The sequence below is a fragment of the Leptidea sinapis genome, chromosome 21 (genome assembly GCF_905404315.1).
Source record: "Leptidea sinapis chromosome 21, ilLepSina1.1, whole genome shotgun sequence".
In the NCBI taxonomy this organism is placed as follows: domain Eukaryota; kingdom Metazoa; phylum Arthropoda; class Insecta; order Lepidoptera; family Pieridae; genus Leptidea; species Leptidea sinapis.
This window is the reverse complement of record NC_066285.1, coordinates 838,934-855,640: the sequence shown is the minus strand read 5'-3', so window position 1 is coordinate 855,640 and position 16,707 is coordinate 838,934. Positions and strand designations below refer to the sequence as shown.

Below are 16,707 nucleotides of genomic sequence, written 5' to 3'. Positions count from 1 at the left end.
GTATTAAACTAACACACTGTAAAAGTAATATATATTATTTGCAATAGATTTTTTTTTATTTCAGTATTTATGGCAAGACTAGGTATTATATGTTTAATTAAGTTTATCATATCAAACATATCGTTCTCTTGCACCCATAGCACAGGCTATGCTTAGTTTTGGGCAAGACAGTTTGCGTCATTTTGTCAATATTATTTTTAGTCTGCAGAGCGCCCTTAGTTCCAATATTTCCTAGACGAATCATACGAAATTTACAAATCGGTAATAGCAGTTTGTTTATATTACGCAGTTTTAATCGAAACAAGTGAACAGTCCCCTCACGCTGGATGATTCCCATATTATATTAGAATGTACCTTAACATGGTGAATACTACTTAACTGAATCAGCAACGAGCATACAACGTTATTAAGAATAAATATATAAAACTTTGCATAGTATATACATCATACATATTAATAAATGTTCTCACGGTCACAATATAGCGCGCATGTGGTGCGCTCACAGCTGTTGTTGCGAATCTCCTCGCCTCCGAACCACTATCGATATTCACTATATACTCCTATGTTTGTATAAAAACTCCATTCACTTAACAATATTTTACTTTCTATTACAAATAAGCTAATTGAATATCATTAACAGTCATCACAATAGCGGAGAGTAAACAAGGACGGGTAGGGAGAGGTAATCTATGATGCAATGGCGGTGCACGGCTGCGTGGCGCAGGGTTGTATGGTATTGATTGGGAGGTCGCGCGTGTAGAGTCGTGCGTCTACCGTCGCGGTCGAGACCGGCTCTGGCTGCAGTAGCATGGGCGCCGCGCATGCGCTCTCCACGCTCGCAAAGCGCCGACTGCCGCCCACCGCCCGTCTAGAGTCTACACTACAATCTTATCACTACTCTATTATCATTTGCATGCTCCGCTCAATATCTATTAATTAAAGGTCGAATGTCGATAGCACGATAGCTGAGACAATAATTATAACAGCCGTGAGTTACAATTCTTGTATGACGTCTGCGGTGATAGCAATAATGTAAAATTACTACTGTATATGTTAGCCTCCGAAGGAATAGGTTATATATTTATCCGCTAGATGATGGGTACCACAACGGTGCCTATTTCTGCCGTGAAGCAGGAATGTGTATGCATTACTGTGTTTCGATCAGAAGGGCTAAGTCGTAGCTAGTGAAATTACTGGGCAAATGATACTTGACATCTTGAGTCTCAAGGTGATGGGTACCACGACGGCGCCTATTTCTGCCGTGAAGCAGTAATGTGTAAGCATTACTATGTTTCGATTAAAACGGCTAAGCCATAGCTAGTGAAATTACTAGGCTAAATAAGACATGACATCTTATGACTCAAGGTGACGAGCGCAGTTGTAGTGCCGCTCAGAATTTATGGATTTTTCAATCATCTTGAGCGGCACTGCATTGCAATGGGCAGGGCGTATCGATTACCATCAGCTGCACGTCCTGCTCGTCTTTTCCCTTATTTTCATAAAGAAAAATAAGCAGGAAGTTTATAAATGCGCATTTACCTTTTGACCACCAAGTCCTTCAACCACCAATGATAAAAACTAGCCCCCTACATTTCAGTAAAGAATGAAAGCTTACTAAAAGCAGAGATTGATAAAATAGAATTCGATATTATTCTTTCAATACGTCGACAGTGCCATTTCAGTCACAAATACATAGCAGGTCAGGGTCTCTCAATTACATTTTAGTACGGTGTCACATTGATAAGAGTACGAATAACAGCTTTGTTAAATGGAATAGCTTTATCACGTGGGGTGACATATCATTATGTCTAAAACTTCTCGTATTTCCAGCAATCGCATCGATTTTACTTTGTCAACACCTTAGGTCATGGAGATGCATTTTTACAGAGAGCATCACCAACTGCGATTACCAACCCGCCTGCCAAGCGTGGTGATTATGACAAAACACCTCTAAAAGCAAACGTCGTGGAGATCTTTAGGGCAGGCCTTTGTACAGCAGTGAAACTCTTTCGGCTCGTATGATGATGATGACAATTTTAGGTGGCCTGTGCAGAACCAGTCAAACAAGAACCATGCATAATCTTCGATATAATCCGCTATACTAAAGTAAGCCTTCTTAATCAAGGAAGCTATTGTAATTCATCTTATAAAACAGTATACAAAGTATGCTTAGCGCATTGTACTTTAATATATGTATTTCTTAAATTTGTGCTCAGTGAGTATTAAATATATATAATATACTGCCTTGTATTTAATTGTACCTATGAATGAGCCCTTAACCGTAGGTAACCTATAAATATATGCCGCAGACCCACGCAGAACGTCTCTTATTCGAATTAAGAAATTCAAAACAAAAAAATTTAATTAAAAAGCCTGAGGGCGGTCGCTCCATTCTCCATTGCACAATCCACAAGATGGCTGTGTAAGGCGTTAAGTTTCTTAAAAATCACGTAGTTATGGAACACCAGTCATCTCTCTTTTTCAAATTTCACACGAAAAACGATTATTTCCCAAAATCGGAGAGCGTTCGATGTTCGAGGGACATGCTCTGTGCAGTGCAAGCGAAAGTCAAACTTGGTTTTGTCAATGGAGCTCAATAAAGTGTGTGGACTTAAAGCCCGCGCGACCAATTACATAAGTGTTTGAAGCATGACCAATTATTTTGTTTGCATTCATTTAAAGTTTTTATAATACAAATAAATGCTTTACTTAAAGTTCATTCAGTGATTTTGGATTGCTGTAGTTATGTAACTTTACGATTTTAGTAAAATCGACGAGCGATACATCTTGATACCTAAATTGCCGGCCGAAGTTGTTGGCGACAACTAAACTTATGAAGCTAGCACAAGTCCCAACGAGAAAGTTATGTATTTAGAAGACCAGATCGAACAATCGTCATCCAAAGCATGAGCAAAGCATGAAATATTAGTTGAGGTGTTTAACGAAAACCTAGGAAAAGATGAGCTTGCCTTTGCATAAGCTCAGCTTTTCCGAGCTATCCCCTCATGGATACGTTGCATCAGTTTTGCGCTATGGACTACTAAAATGGTGTAATGGTTCATATTATGGTCAGCGAGTTTTTGCTGCCCAAAAAAATGCTTACGTGCAGTGTGGGTGTAGACCCGTGGCACTCTTGCAAAACGCTATTTAAAAAACATAATCTGATAAATCTACCATGTATGTACATTTTCGAGGCTTGCAAATTCGACGCCGACGCAATTATTTTAAAAATAATAGATTCAAGCCGATTTTGACCGTTAATAACCATCAATATAAAAATAAGCCGTGGTCCCAACACACTTCGCAAGCTTATTCTATTCACACCAACCTATTCATAGTAAGTGCAGTCGATTAATTTTAATGCATCTTGACCAAATGATCACCACGAAGAAAGTAATACAATCATAATACACCTAATGACTTAATGAGTAAACGATATCAATTTTCCAAATACATAAATTGTAATAAGAAATGTGAAAGTGATTTTGTGGTGTACTCGTATCTACAAACGTGGTTTGTTAGATAACTCAAGTGATATTGCCGCGGGTGAGGCTCCCAGCGAATTAAATATAGTAGTAGTTGATATTCAGCATTTATATTTGTACTATATCAGTGAAATTGGATGTCTTGAAATGACGGGACTAGCGCAGGTAGAACATGTAAAACTTTACTCCGTTTAAATTTATTACGATTTTGCGACCATTTGATACATAAAAGTTCCACCGACTGTCAAAACTATAGGCCAAACTAGTATGTTTCCCTTTCATATGACATGAAAGCCTCCGCAGCGCTTACAACCAAAATGAAACAACACTAGTAATACCTCATGTGTTGCAAGAGAACGTTATATCATGTAACCTTGTTTGCATGGAAAAATTAGGGACTTAAATGGAAACGGATGAACATTCTTTTGAGTTAATCACCGATAACTATTGTCACTTAGTCAACGAGGGGCTGCTGTTTGAATTTTTTATTTACGAGGTCTACTAACTGAAGCCGGTATGGCTAACATTAAGGAATTTTACGATCTATTTATACTTTTCTATTCATTATGTTTTCCAGTAATAAAAATAAAAAACTATCTGCAAAAACGACCAAGGTGGATTTCTAGGGGCATTAAAAATTGTTCTAAGAAAAAACGTGCATTACTATGGCAATACAGAAAAAACCGTAGTGATAATAATAAAAGTAAACTGAAAGAATACTCTAAACGGTTAAACAAAATCATACAATTAACGCAAAAATCTCAGAACACTTATCAACTTACTGTGCTACTAATAAATCCAAGGCAACATGGAACATTGTGAAATCTAATTATGATAAAATAAACGCTCCCAAGGAAGAGATAAATCTAATAATTTTTGGTAGTAAGATAATTGAAGATCCGTTAGAAATAGCAAATTCTTTTAAAGATTTCTTTACTAAGCAATATCCTAATAATGACATCCAAAATGTCAATACTTCAGTTACCAAAGTGATTAAAAGTAATGATTACAATTCTTTATTTTTAAAACCTACTTCCCCATTTGATGTTAATAAGACTATTAAATCGCTCAACAATACAAATAGTACTGGATATGATCAAATAACTACTAAGATTTTAAAATTTGTATCTCTAACAATCTCACCGGTACTGAGCTTTATCATTAATCTATGTATTTCTGAAGGTGTATTTCCCGATAAACTGAAGACTGTAATAGTAAAACCACTCTTCAAGAAACTTAACAAGGAATCGATGAATAACTATAGACCCATAGCACTTGTCCCCATTCTTTCTAAAGTATTTGAAAAGGTTATCTATGAGTCTTTGAATAGTTATTTTGAAAAAAATAAATTGTTTGCAGAGGAACAATTTGGTTTTCGAAAGAATAAAAATATAAACATGGCAGTCTACAAATTTCTTAATTCTGTCATGCGTAATTTAAATGATAGGGTTCCAGTCTGTGCTTTATTTATGGATTTAACCAAGGACTTTGATTTTGTTGACCATAAAATATTATTAAAGAAACTTTATGCCTACGGTGTAAGAGGTAACGTATTAGACCTTCTTAATTCATACTTAACAGATAGAAAACAAATAACACAGATTACTAAGGTCAACCTAAAATATAAAAAGCTTGTTATCCCATTCACAGTCGAAAGTAATTCAACGCGGCGTTCCTCAAGGAAGTATCTTAGGGCCACTATTATTTATTATATATATCAATGATCTACCAAAATATGTAACTCACCATGACATGGTCTTGTTTGCTGATGATAGTACAGTTATATTTGCAAACAAAACCTTAAATGACCTTATTATTAATGTTAAGAATACACTAGATATAATAATAAACTGGCTTAATCGTAATAAACTCATAATCAACTTAGATAAAACGAACTTAAGATTTTTAAGCTCAGAGAAAAAACATCGTATGCTTTGAATGTAAATTATGAAGGTAAAACTATCAACGAAGTAAATGTAACAAAATTCTTAGGTCTGAATATTAATTCTACTTTAAATTGGAAGGAACATTTAGATCATATTTGTACTAAGTTAAGGCAATTCTCCTTTGCACTTTATATGTTGGGTAAAACAGTAAACGTGTCGGTGCTACTGACGGTTTACCATGGATATGTGGCATCGCTATTAAGATATTGTATTATATTCTGGGGTAATTCTAGTGAAAAAGAAGCTGTGTTTAAGGCACCAAAGAGATGTTTAAGGGCCATTTTTAAATTAAAAATGACAGATAGCTGCAAGTCGTATTTTAAAGAATATAAAATTCTCACAATGCCAGGTCTGTATATTTATGAAATTATTGTATTTGTAAAAAGTAATTTAAATTTATTTCATAATCGCAAGAGCAAAAGACATGCCATTGAGCTCCAACAGCCACCCAGTAATTGTGCCCATTTTACAAAAAGCCTCTTCTGCGCTGGGCCTCGTTTATATAATCCCGAATTTTAAAAAAAAGTTAAAAATGTTCCTAATAGATAAGACATATTATACAATCAGTGATTACCTTACGGACAATTTTTAACTATTATAAATATTGTTTTTGACATCTATTTAGTTTTTTGACATTTAGATAATAATATGAAGAACACTATATTATAGTATAGTAATATGTCTTTTTAAAAGTTGCATGCTGTAATTAAGCAGAGTTTGGCTGCTCATATATTTTTGTTTATATTCAACACCTGTATATCACCCAAATTCGCAAATAAAGAAAATTTAATTGAATTGAATAAGGATATGAATAGAAATTGATCACACATGATATAAAAAGCGCTTTAGATCGAATTAAAATCAAAGTTTTTAAAATTTAAGATCGCATAAAACGTGTGACTTTTTAAGCGTTTGGCATTTGACATTTCACACATTCGTGACACGTGCTAAATGTAAGATGTGTTTAATTTAACGTAGCATTTCATCATAAAAAGACACGCCCCAATAACAATCACTAAATATTGAAAGTTACTATCAAGATACCTGCTGCGAGAAAAATGTATTTCACAAGTTACGTAAATTGTATGGTCGTCATAATCGATCCCCGAGCAGGCAATGCAATGCAACCAAATATCGGACAATTTACATTCGATATCAAAATCAATCTACCCTACAGTATCGGTAGAGTGCATGACCAATGTTAACGAAGATACCGATATGGTCATTCATCGCTGATCTCTACAGCTGAGCCTTTGTTATCACTTTGCTTTCAATTTATAACTGGTGTCAGATAGGCCCCTAGCCACAGCGCTGAATTTTCAGTGAATGGACCTCAGAAAACTGTATAAAGAAACGCTTTTTAATTCAAAACATAACCTTCAGCGAAGAGGCTCATTTTTGGCTCAAAGGGTACATGAATTTGATCAAACTGTTGAATTAGGCCCGAAGAACAGCCAATGCACTCAGAAAAGTGCATTATTTTGCGCCGTTTACAGACGGCGGTATCAATGCACCGTACTTCTTCATAGGTGATGACGGCTGTAAAATTACAGTAAGTGGAGCCAGCTGCGGTCCAATAATTAGGCACATTTTTTGTCCAATATGAAAGAAAACATGAGGTTGACATGTTTCAACTGGACGGTGTCACATAGCACACTATGAACAAATTCAGAGGCGATTTTGGTGAGCTATGGTGAATTAATGTTTTGTTTCGGCGCAGTAGATTTGCCGCCACGGTCGTGTGATGTGATTCCAATAGACTATTTTTGTGGGGGAAGTATGTGGCTTGTCTTCTATTCTTCTTTACATAATTTAATGAGCCATAGGTGAGACACTGGAGGTAATATTGCAAAGTGTGCCAAAAATTTTATTTCAGTATGGACCACCTGAAGCGTAGCCGAGCGTAATATTTGCGTGAAATGATCTCCAAAAAGTGAATGTATCAAATTTCGATCAATCCAAATAAATATTTATTTCACTTTGCACATTTTCTATATTATATTTATGTTCAAAAGCTTGAACACGTAAACAATCACCCGTTTGATATATACATATTTACATATTATATGGAAATGAATACAGAATTCCAAATTTATAGCACTATTGTATATTTTTTACGGTATCACAGAAAAGGACCCTGCCTTGAGAGTGTATCTTCTGTAATTAAAAATTTGTCAAGTGACCTAATTTGATCGTGGAGAGGTAGTTTATGCCCTATAAATTAATATTAAGTGACAAACCTTCCTGTCCTAATATCACAACAAGGGAATTAAGATGTTAGTAATTCTGCCGTTAATTATTGCGCTCTTGGTTAATTAGCGTCAAGGATACTTAGTTTGAGGAAGTTTTGTACCGTCGCTTTGCAAAAAAGTTGGACGCCGTATTATAGAGTCAATTTCGCAGATTCATCATAGGCTTCGTTCGGATTATTAGGCAAAATTCTAATTACTGTAATAGGTATATATAAAGATATATAAGATCACTTGGCGTTGCGTAGAGACGTCGCTTCATTGTGTGTCTTCCACCGCATTTATCACGGGGAGTGTTCCTAAGAGCTGTTTCACCAGATTCCTGTCGCCGAATTCCACCTTCGCACGAAACGCCACAAGTCAGGATATCATCCCCACCATCTGAATGAGTAGCGGTCCTTCACAGTGCACTTTTCAAGGAGATTTCTTCCACGTACTAGAAAGCTGTGGAATGAGCTTCCTTGTGCGGTGTTTCCGGGACGATACGACATGGGTACCTTCAAAAAAGCGCGAACACCTTCCTTAAAGGCCGGCAGATATTACAATAATTTTTACTTCGTTGCTTCTCTTACAGCGGAAAGCGTAATTTGTGTTCCTCAGAAATTATAATCACTATCTAAAACATTAAAACGGAATTAGTCACTAATTAATTAACAAAAATAATGAATTATTTGATTAAATTAGGTTGCTCCGTAGTGCGGATTTGAAGGATCTCTCATAGACGTACATCCAAACGGAATTAAATTTCTTATACCATATCAAAGGAAATTTATTATACCACTATCAATCTGGTGACTTGTATGGGTATTAGTCAATTTTTCATGGGCCGGGACACAGTAGTGGAGCGCTAAGAGAGTCTGTTCTCATGCTGAGAAAATGACACGCGAGAAATGCAGGCAAAAGTATGAACTTAACCGCTTTTATATGGAAAATACATTTTTTTTATATTTGTCTGCTTGACTGTTTGTCTGTCCGTTTGTTCCAGGTACTCTTCGAAACAGCCGCACCAATTTTTACGTGACTTTCTATGGCAGTACACAAAGAGTGCACTTTACCGAAGAATATAAGTGGGTTTAAGCTGACAATTTGACACTTGGCAATTTTCATAAAATTCTAAATGGCCTCGCCACTTAAACCATTCCAATTAGATATATCGTTAATTAAGAAACTACTGTTTCGTTCGCACAAAGCACATATTTCTAAAAATCAAATCATACTGTTAACCGAAATACTTCACATTTCGGCTTCAATATTACGAAATATGCCTTTCATTCGGCCATAGCGGCGTTACGAATACTTAAAATGAATTATGACTATTAAAAGACTTCCCGACGCCTGATATCCGCGTTTATTTTAAACGCACCACTCGCGGACAAAATCATAGTGACAGAAACACGAGAGGAATGCTTAACGTGGATGACATAACGGATGTTTCTCAAGAGTTATCGCTTCGGTGGAAGCGTGGATACAGAAACAGGTTGTATACCACGTTTACCGTATTCGAACAAACATGTAAGAACTTTGTGTTTTGTAGGCGAGATTATTTGTACACCGAGGCTCAACAGCGATTATTTGAATAAGATAGCAAAACACACCTAAAAGCAAATGAAGTCCCCATGCTACCTTGCATGAAGGGACTCTTTTATTGCAGGAGTTTTTAAATAACTGAGTACACTTCAGTTCAGATCTGCCGATCAGAAGTTTGGCCTCAACATAAGGTTTACCCTACCCTACCGCCGAATTCGCTATCGTACCACGGCGCCGCAAACTTAAAGATCATCCAATACCTAGATTTATGGTGTTCTTTTACAATGTGGTTTCCGAGGAACTTTCGTCAAACTACTTTCATGCGTAGTGTTTTTAGGTTCATTCGGGTTTATAAACCCACCTAAACGACCGGCAACGCTTCTGTGATTACTTCCTCGCGCATAGGCGGCGGTGATCACTTAACATCACCTGACAAATACCCATATTTGAACTCCTAATACCATAAAAAACGACCTCCCATCACATGCCACTGCAAAAGGGTGCAGTGATATTGTTTTATTAACCTGTAATTTAAGGTCCTATTGTCGTATGGGCATGAAAGCAATACCTAGATACATGATCACTGTAGACCACACTGCTCCTACAAGAACTCAGCTACACATAAAAACCCAACAAACTCCCCTACCAAATGCACACAATCAGAAGTAGATACCTAAACATTATATGCGTAAGTCTATTTTTTTTCTATATCTCTTTATATATATCAAGTAGGTCATTTACGAATTTTGTTTTGCCGATATCATATAAAATCGCTGATGACCAATGTAATGTATTATATTACCTACCTAATAAATACATAATAAATAATATGCTGTACATTTTATAAGAACAAAATAAAAAAAACGCGATAGCTAATGCATTCAAACCACATATTTCCACTTACCCACTTCATTTTAAAGATATGTACCTACATTCAAAAAATCTAACAGTATTCTAACATAGTATTTTCTTTGATATAAGTATTCTAACATATGAAAAAAATAAGCTCATTTTAGCGCATCTTGATATCATTGGATATAGAGACAGATGCTCAAATCGTTCTATCGCGTCGAATGTAAAGTACCTACTGCTAAAGTACGCATTTCGTACATTCGCACTGAATTAATATACCTTTTTCCTACAATTCCGTCTGCGTGGTTTTAAGAATTACAAAGATAAATTTGATAACAGCATAAGTCATAATACATCGTGATATGAAACTTATGTGTGTTATTAATGTGTGTACATACCTTCATTTATATAAGTAAAATATTGAAAATATAAAATAACTTACGAAAATAGTTAAGCGTTTCCCTGATCTGGTCAGGAGTCAGAGCGAGATCTTCGGGGTTCACTGGCAACGCTGGCGACGGTATGAACCAATCTTGGTTCTCGTAACCTGGAAATCAGTCATTACGTAAGTTACAAGTTAATTATCATACACAAACCTGACAGTTTAAATATTCAAGCGAAGTTGTTTACTTTGCAACGAAAGCCATAATTATTGAACACTAATATGTATTGTAGAAAGTTTATTCAAAGTACATACAGTAAAAACGCCTTTCTTGAAAGTTCCGTCTTAGTACTGGCAAGTGGAAATGATTAAAAATTAAAAAATATAATCGAGAATACTGCGCGCACATACGACTACGTCATAGGACAGCTCACTAACACCTACGCGGTTCCCGAGCACTTTCAATCTAGTCGATTCCTGTTTTCTGATATCGCGCGGGTTCATCTTGTGCCGATAATGACCCTAGATACTAATACTGTTTATAATATTTTGTCCAGTTGGCCAATGCCTTACTTGAAACAGCTAAGGTTGCAAATGAACTAAATAAAACGTTATTTCAATACGAGATACTTGATGCATTTGTTGTAAAAAAGTTGATAATTTATTTCATTTGCATTTTCGAATAAGTGGTAAGGTTTTGACTTACAATAAGTGATATCACATCCTATCTATATATATAAAAATGAATTGCTGTTCGTTAGTCTCGCTAAAACTCGAGAATGGCTGGTCCGATTTGGCTAATTTTGGTCTTGAATTATTTGTGGAAGCCCAGGGAAGGTTTAAAAGGTAAATAAATATGAAAAAATGTTCGGAATTAAATAAAAACAACAATTTTGTTTTTCCTTTGATGTGTCCATACATAATTTCTATGAGAGAATTTATTGACGCACGGTTTGACAGTTCTGCTGTGAAACAATTTCATTACGACAGCAGGGTGCATATTTTACGAAGTAATTCTTGATGTTATGAAATATTATTGACAAATTAATAAAAAACATTATTTTATTTATTATATACAGAACAACGTCTGTCGGGTCTACTAGTTTTGAATAAAAATATTTGAACTTGTACATACAACAATAATATGTCAAGTACAAGATTTCATGCGATCTGTCAACTCATCCGATCACCCTTCTTATTAAATTATTGTTTTTTGAAGTGTTTTATTTCATTTTACAATTTTAGGAAAACTTACAGCTAGGTGAAATAAAAAGTTACATATCACGTAGTTACAGAAAGAAAATTAAAGTATCTTAAGTATCGACATATCTCCCCCAAACGAGATTTAAACTCGTCAGTAAAACCTGACTTGAACCTGAATTTAACACCCAATTCATTACCGGCCGTTTTCAATAACGTATCTCTAGTTACGGATAGATTGCTATCACCGTTTAATGACAAGATCTTATCAATGCAGTTATGTCCAATATAGTAATAGTCCAATGCTATCTGTCGATAGGTTATTGAAATGTATGTAAGCGTAAAAGGATAGATTTGTCTATCTCTAGTAAGTTAAACTATGGATATATAGGCTATTGAAAACGGCCGTAAGATCATATTGCAGACTATAGAATTGATTGCAGGTGCTGCATTCCGAGAGTATGAGCAGAATACGAGATCGAATACCAGTGCCTGTTAGTCATAACAGAAATGTCAGCCAACGGTATTAAACATGAAAATATTACACCTGCAAATGATCGCAGGTGAAATAGGAATTGTTCACTATTTTTATTAATTGGACGTTCCAAGCCACAAAAGCATCACATTTTAAGGGATTCGTGTTTAAAGTTTAATAAAAACTAGATTATTCCTTACATGTGGGTTGGGCTAATAAGTCATGATGTCATTTAAAGAGTGACAGCAGGGCTGCCATTTTTGTCAGTCCGTTAATATGAAAAATGTGACCAATTTTGTGTTCTTAACTCAATTTCGATATACCTACTATTTGGAAATATGTCCAATTGTTGTTGTTGAATTTTGAATAAAGCCAATTACAAGAACCGTTAAATTACTTATCTCTGGATCCTTGATTTATTTTTTTTTAAATTATCGATTTTTTAAATACATACAGCTCTACATGGAAGAAGTCAATCTAAAAATTATTATTGTAAATAAGAAAACAGAATACTCTGTAAAGACTTAAAAAAATTATGTCGAATTCGTTCTATATGATACTAGCTGCCCGGAAATACTTCGCTCTGTCAAGAGTTAATAGTAGAAACTAAATAATTTATTTATTTATTTATTCAGGAACAAAACAATCTTTTACAATAGTAAGGTTACAAATATACTAGAAGACAAAACAGTTACATAAATTAAATATGTACTAATTATGTTTACAATGGAAAATAATGAAGGGAAATATAGTGTATTTTCCGAGTGATCCCGTTATTTACAACCAGGATTCTTGAAAGACCCAATAATTCTGAGCGCCACTACAATTGCGCTCGTCACCTTGAGACATAAGATGTTAAGTCTCATTTGTCCAGTAATTTCACTAGCTACAGCGGCCTTCAGACCGAAACACAGTAATGTTTACACATTACTGCTTCACGGCAGAAATAGGCGCCGTTGTGGTACCCATAATCTAGCCGGATTCCGGTGCAAAGGAGCCTCGCACTGGTATGGTAGTTTTAAAGATCTAAGCATACGTAGGGACAGATGCGCGACGGACGCAGGAAGCGACTTTGTTTTAATCAGATCACTTAACACCAGGTGACCCGTACGCTCGTTTGTCCTCCTATTCCATAAAAAAAAGCAAGATACAACTAATATGACTATATTCCTTTCCAATGGTTACTGTATAGTTTCAACTGGCTGACGGATGCCACAAGGGGCAACGTGGAGTATGCCCGTTGGTCTTAGCCCCGCGGACGATGACTCGCGCTATGAGACACCATTATTTATAGCGTCCCGCTCGACGCCGGCGCCGACATTGCCTCAATATGCACTGATATTGTACACTTTATTACACTGAAATTCCTTTACAATACGATTGCCGTATTGTTATAACTAGCAGATCCTATTTAAATTTTACGACCCATATAGCCAAATGGTTAGTGCCCTTGACTACTGGGCTAAAGGTTCCAGGTGCGAATCCCGGTAGGTGCAATCATTTATATGATGAATATGGATTTTTGTTTCCGAGTCATAGATGTTTATATGAATTTATGTATGTTTAAGTAAGCACATAACATATTGTATTAAATATATCGTTGTCTTGTACCCATAGTACAGGCTATGCCTATTTTAGGGCAAGATAATTTGTGTAAAAGTGTGTCAATATTATTATTTATTTATGACACAATAGGTTGAACCGTTGAGTATTACCACGGAGCCCCCGGATCGATATTCGCCCGCCACCTACCAATGTGTTTTGGGCTGTCGAAAATTCGAATTCATATGTATGATTCCTTTAATGTTACAAGAGAGTATGGGCTGCGGTGATCACCTTACCATCAGGTGACCGGTATGCTTGTTTGTCTTCCACTCCCATAAAAAAATCCTATAGACGTTGTCGTATCGGGACCGTTTGCTGATTGGACCAATTATATATTATTTGGAAGAGCTAATCACCACCGACCATACTTCAGAAGAATCACATGAACGTCGAATTGCCTTAGACACCAGTAATCGCATACTAAAAGCTAGGCACTATACGCGGGCAGTATTACGACCAATCAGAAAAGTGTAGGAAAGGTAAAAAACGTAATAATGAATAATAACAGTTTTGGAGAACAAAAACACAGGTTATAACTGAACTGTAAAGTAAAACGTCGGGATGAATAAGTAATGTTTAACACAATGATTAAAGTCGAAACTCATGTTACATTAATTCAAATATGGCGCTTTATAACGTCATAACGAATGCAGACGTGATTCAGAGTGTTAGCACCGTTCTGATTGGTTTAATACTGTATACGAGCAAGTGATATATACAAACAGCTGCCACATTGCAAGCGCCTCTTGTACAAAAAAAAACGATGAGTTAAAATAAATACTCGCACTCAAAGCGAAAAGCAACCAAATTACCTATGATGAAGTAAACAAACTTCAATCTGACATCTTGTCCTGGTTTATCAACAATAGCATATTGTTTAACAGCAAGAAAATCCATAAAGTTTATCGAGCTTAATGTCAAAAATACAGATGCGAATGTTTTGTAAGACGGAGATGTGGTAAAACCGATGGAATCTGCTGCATTTCTTAGCTTACTCGTAGATCTCAAATTACAATTACATAGCACATCCTTAAAAATGGGTCCCATGTGATAAAAGACTAATTTCTGTAGTATATGCTGCTAACACGATTAGACAATAAACTGACATGGCTAAGGCACACCTGCGACGGCTGAACTACATCCTGATAGGTATTCCGATAACTACAGAAAGACAAGACCGGTTTATTAGATAGACTGCCAGACGGGAGCCACAAACGACAGCGCGGCAACTCATGGAGAGGCAAAAAGAAAATTCACTGAAGTTAGGTTACTTTGCGTAAATCCATAATAATCCAAATGATTTTTCTTTAGTGTTAATTACGCCAATATTTGTCTTTAAACAATGCGACACGTGTTTCGCCTCTACACGAGGCATCCTCAGGACGTGTCGTCTCGCCAAAATCTGGCACGTGACTGAGTCTCGTGTTCGTTCCTAAAGAAAACTCAAATCATTTGGATAATCATGGAGAGGCTGCGATCGCAACACCAGCAGGGCTAGCTAGCATGCGCAACTCGAGATATCTCGCGACGCAAGAGAGAAAATGTGTCGAAATCTGCTAATATCTCGTATAATTCTCCTTCGCATAAATATATCTCTTATTCGTCAACGTTGCATTTTACGCGCCTCTCGCTCTTCGTATACGGATAAAATATTGTTATAATAAGGAAATGCGATCGTAATAACTTCCTTATTTAATAATTAATTGAAATCAAAAAGAGGTATACATATCACTCTTATCAATTATTTATAAAGATATTCTTTAAGCCTTATTTGATATTTTACACATTATAAAAGAAATTTTAAAATAAGTTGTTAATTTTATTTAAATTTGTTATTTTTTCTTTCAATTGAGAACTTGAAAATATCTTCGACAAACGATCTCGTCCACAAAATTGTGGAACGACAAATCACTCTATTTTAATTGTCAAAAGTATTATTTTAGAATTTTCTTTTCTTTCTTAATATACAGGGTAATTGGTAATTCGGCGAATTTCTTTTAGGAGGTCAAAAGAGGTGACTTTACGATAACTATTATAACCCCCGTATGCATTATGCAAGGGTGAACCATTATTGAGTTATGTTTTTTAGTTTTTTTTTTCAAAATAAGTCAAAAATGCCAAAAATAAGTAAAACCTAAAATTACGTAGTATTTAATTTTTTTTTTTATTATTACAAAAAATAGTGTGAGTCTTAGACAATATAAGACTAGTGCTTTATCTTTATTTAAAAAAAATAAAAATATAAACTTATATAGAAGAGTGACAATGAGTTTCTTGCCACTTCTGATTAAATCTCAACCTATTCCGAGATGGTGGTAAATGGTAAAATATAAGTATTTATAACTTTTGACATTCATAAGTGTTACTTTTTTGACTAAATTGAATAAATCTGATTTGATTTGACTTCATATACCATACACCAGTTATAACCTATTTCGTGAACAAAATTGCGTCAACTAAAAGCTGTATGTGCTTAAGATCACGTGATGGAAATGAAAACTTCATCAAGACAAGGTTACATAATTATACAAATAACAACTATTTTTCTACATTCATGTAGTAATAACATTAATTACAATACATATAGTCATATAATTATATTTGTGTATAAATAATTCTGATAAATTTTGCTGTAACTCTAGCTCTAGCGTTACAGAGCAGAGCGTGACAGTTGAGTATCATCCAGTCCCACAAATAAATATATCACCTCGCCTACAAGCGTGTTCACTTCAAAAAAGGGGGGTAAGTTCCGCAAGATACCAGATAATCCCAAGTTTCTTTGGAGGGTATGGAAATTTTACTTCTTCTTTATGCTCCAACTATTAAAGCATTTTATTTAAAACAGAATTAAATGACGACCCATTTAGCCGAATGGTTAGTGACCCTGAATACTTAGCTAGAGGTCCCGGGTTCGAATCCCGGTAGGTGCAATCATTTATATGATGAATATGGATGTTTTTTATGTATTTATGTATGTTTAAGACAG

The 16,707-nt window shown here is 35.4% G+C and overlaps 1 protein-coding gene across 3 annotated transcripts in view; it reads right to left on the bottom strand.

Moving 5' to 3' along the window:
• LOC126970487 (trafficking kinesin-binding protein milt) overlaps positions 1–16,707 on the bottom strand; it is a 92,896-nt gene that overhangs the window by 52,700 nt on the left and 23,489 nt on the right. For 2 of the 3 annotated variants that reach the window (XM_050816421.1, XM_050816419.1), the window contains one exon: positions 10,502–10,606. Coding sequence is in view for 1 of the 3 variants with exons in the window: in XM_050816419.1 (XP_050672376.1) it covers positions 10,502–10,606 (105 nt within the window). In the remaining 2 variants the exon portion in view is untranslated. Of the gene's footprint in view, positions 1–470; positions 835–10,501; positions 10,607–16,707 lie in introns of those variants that run through there. The other variant, XM_050816420.1, reaches the window with a different exon arrangement.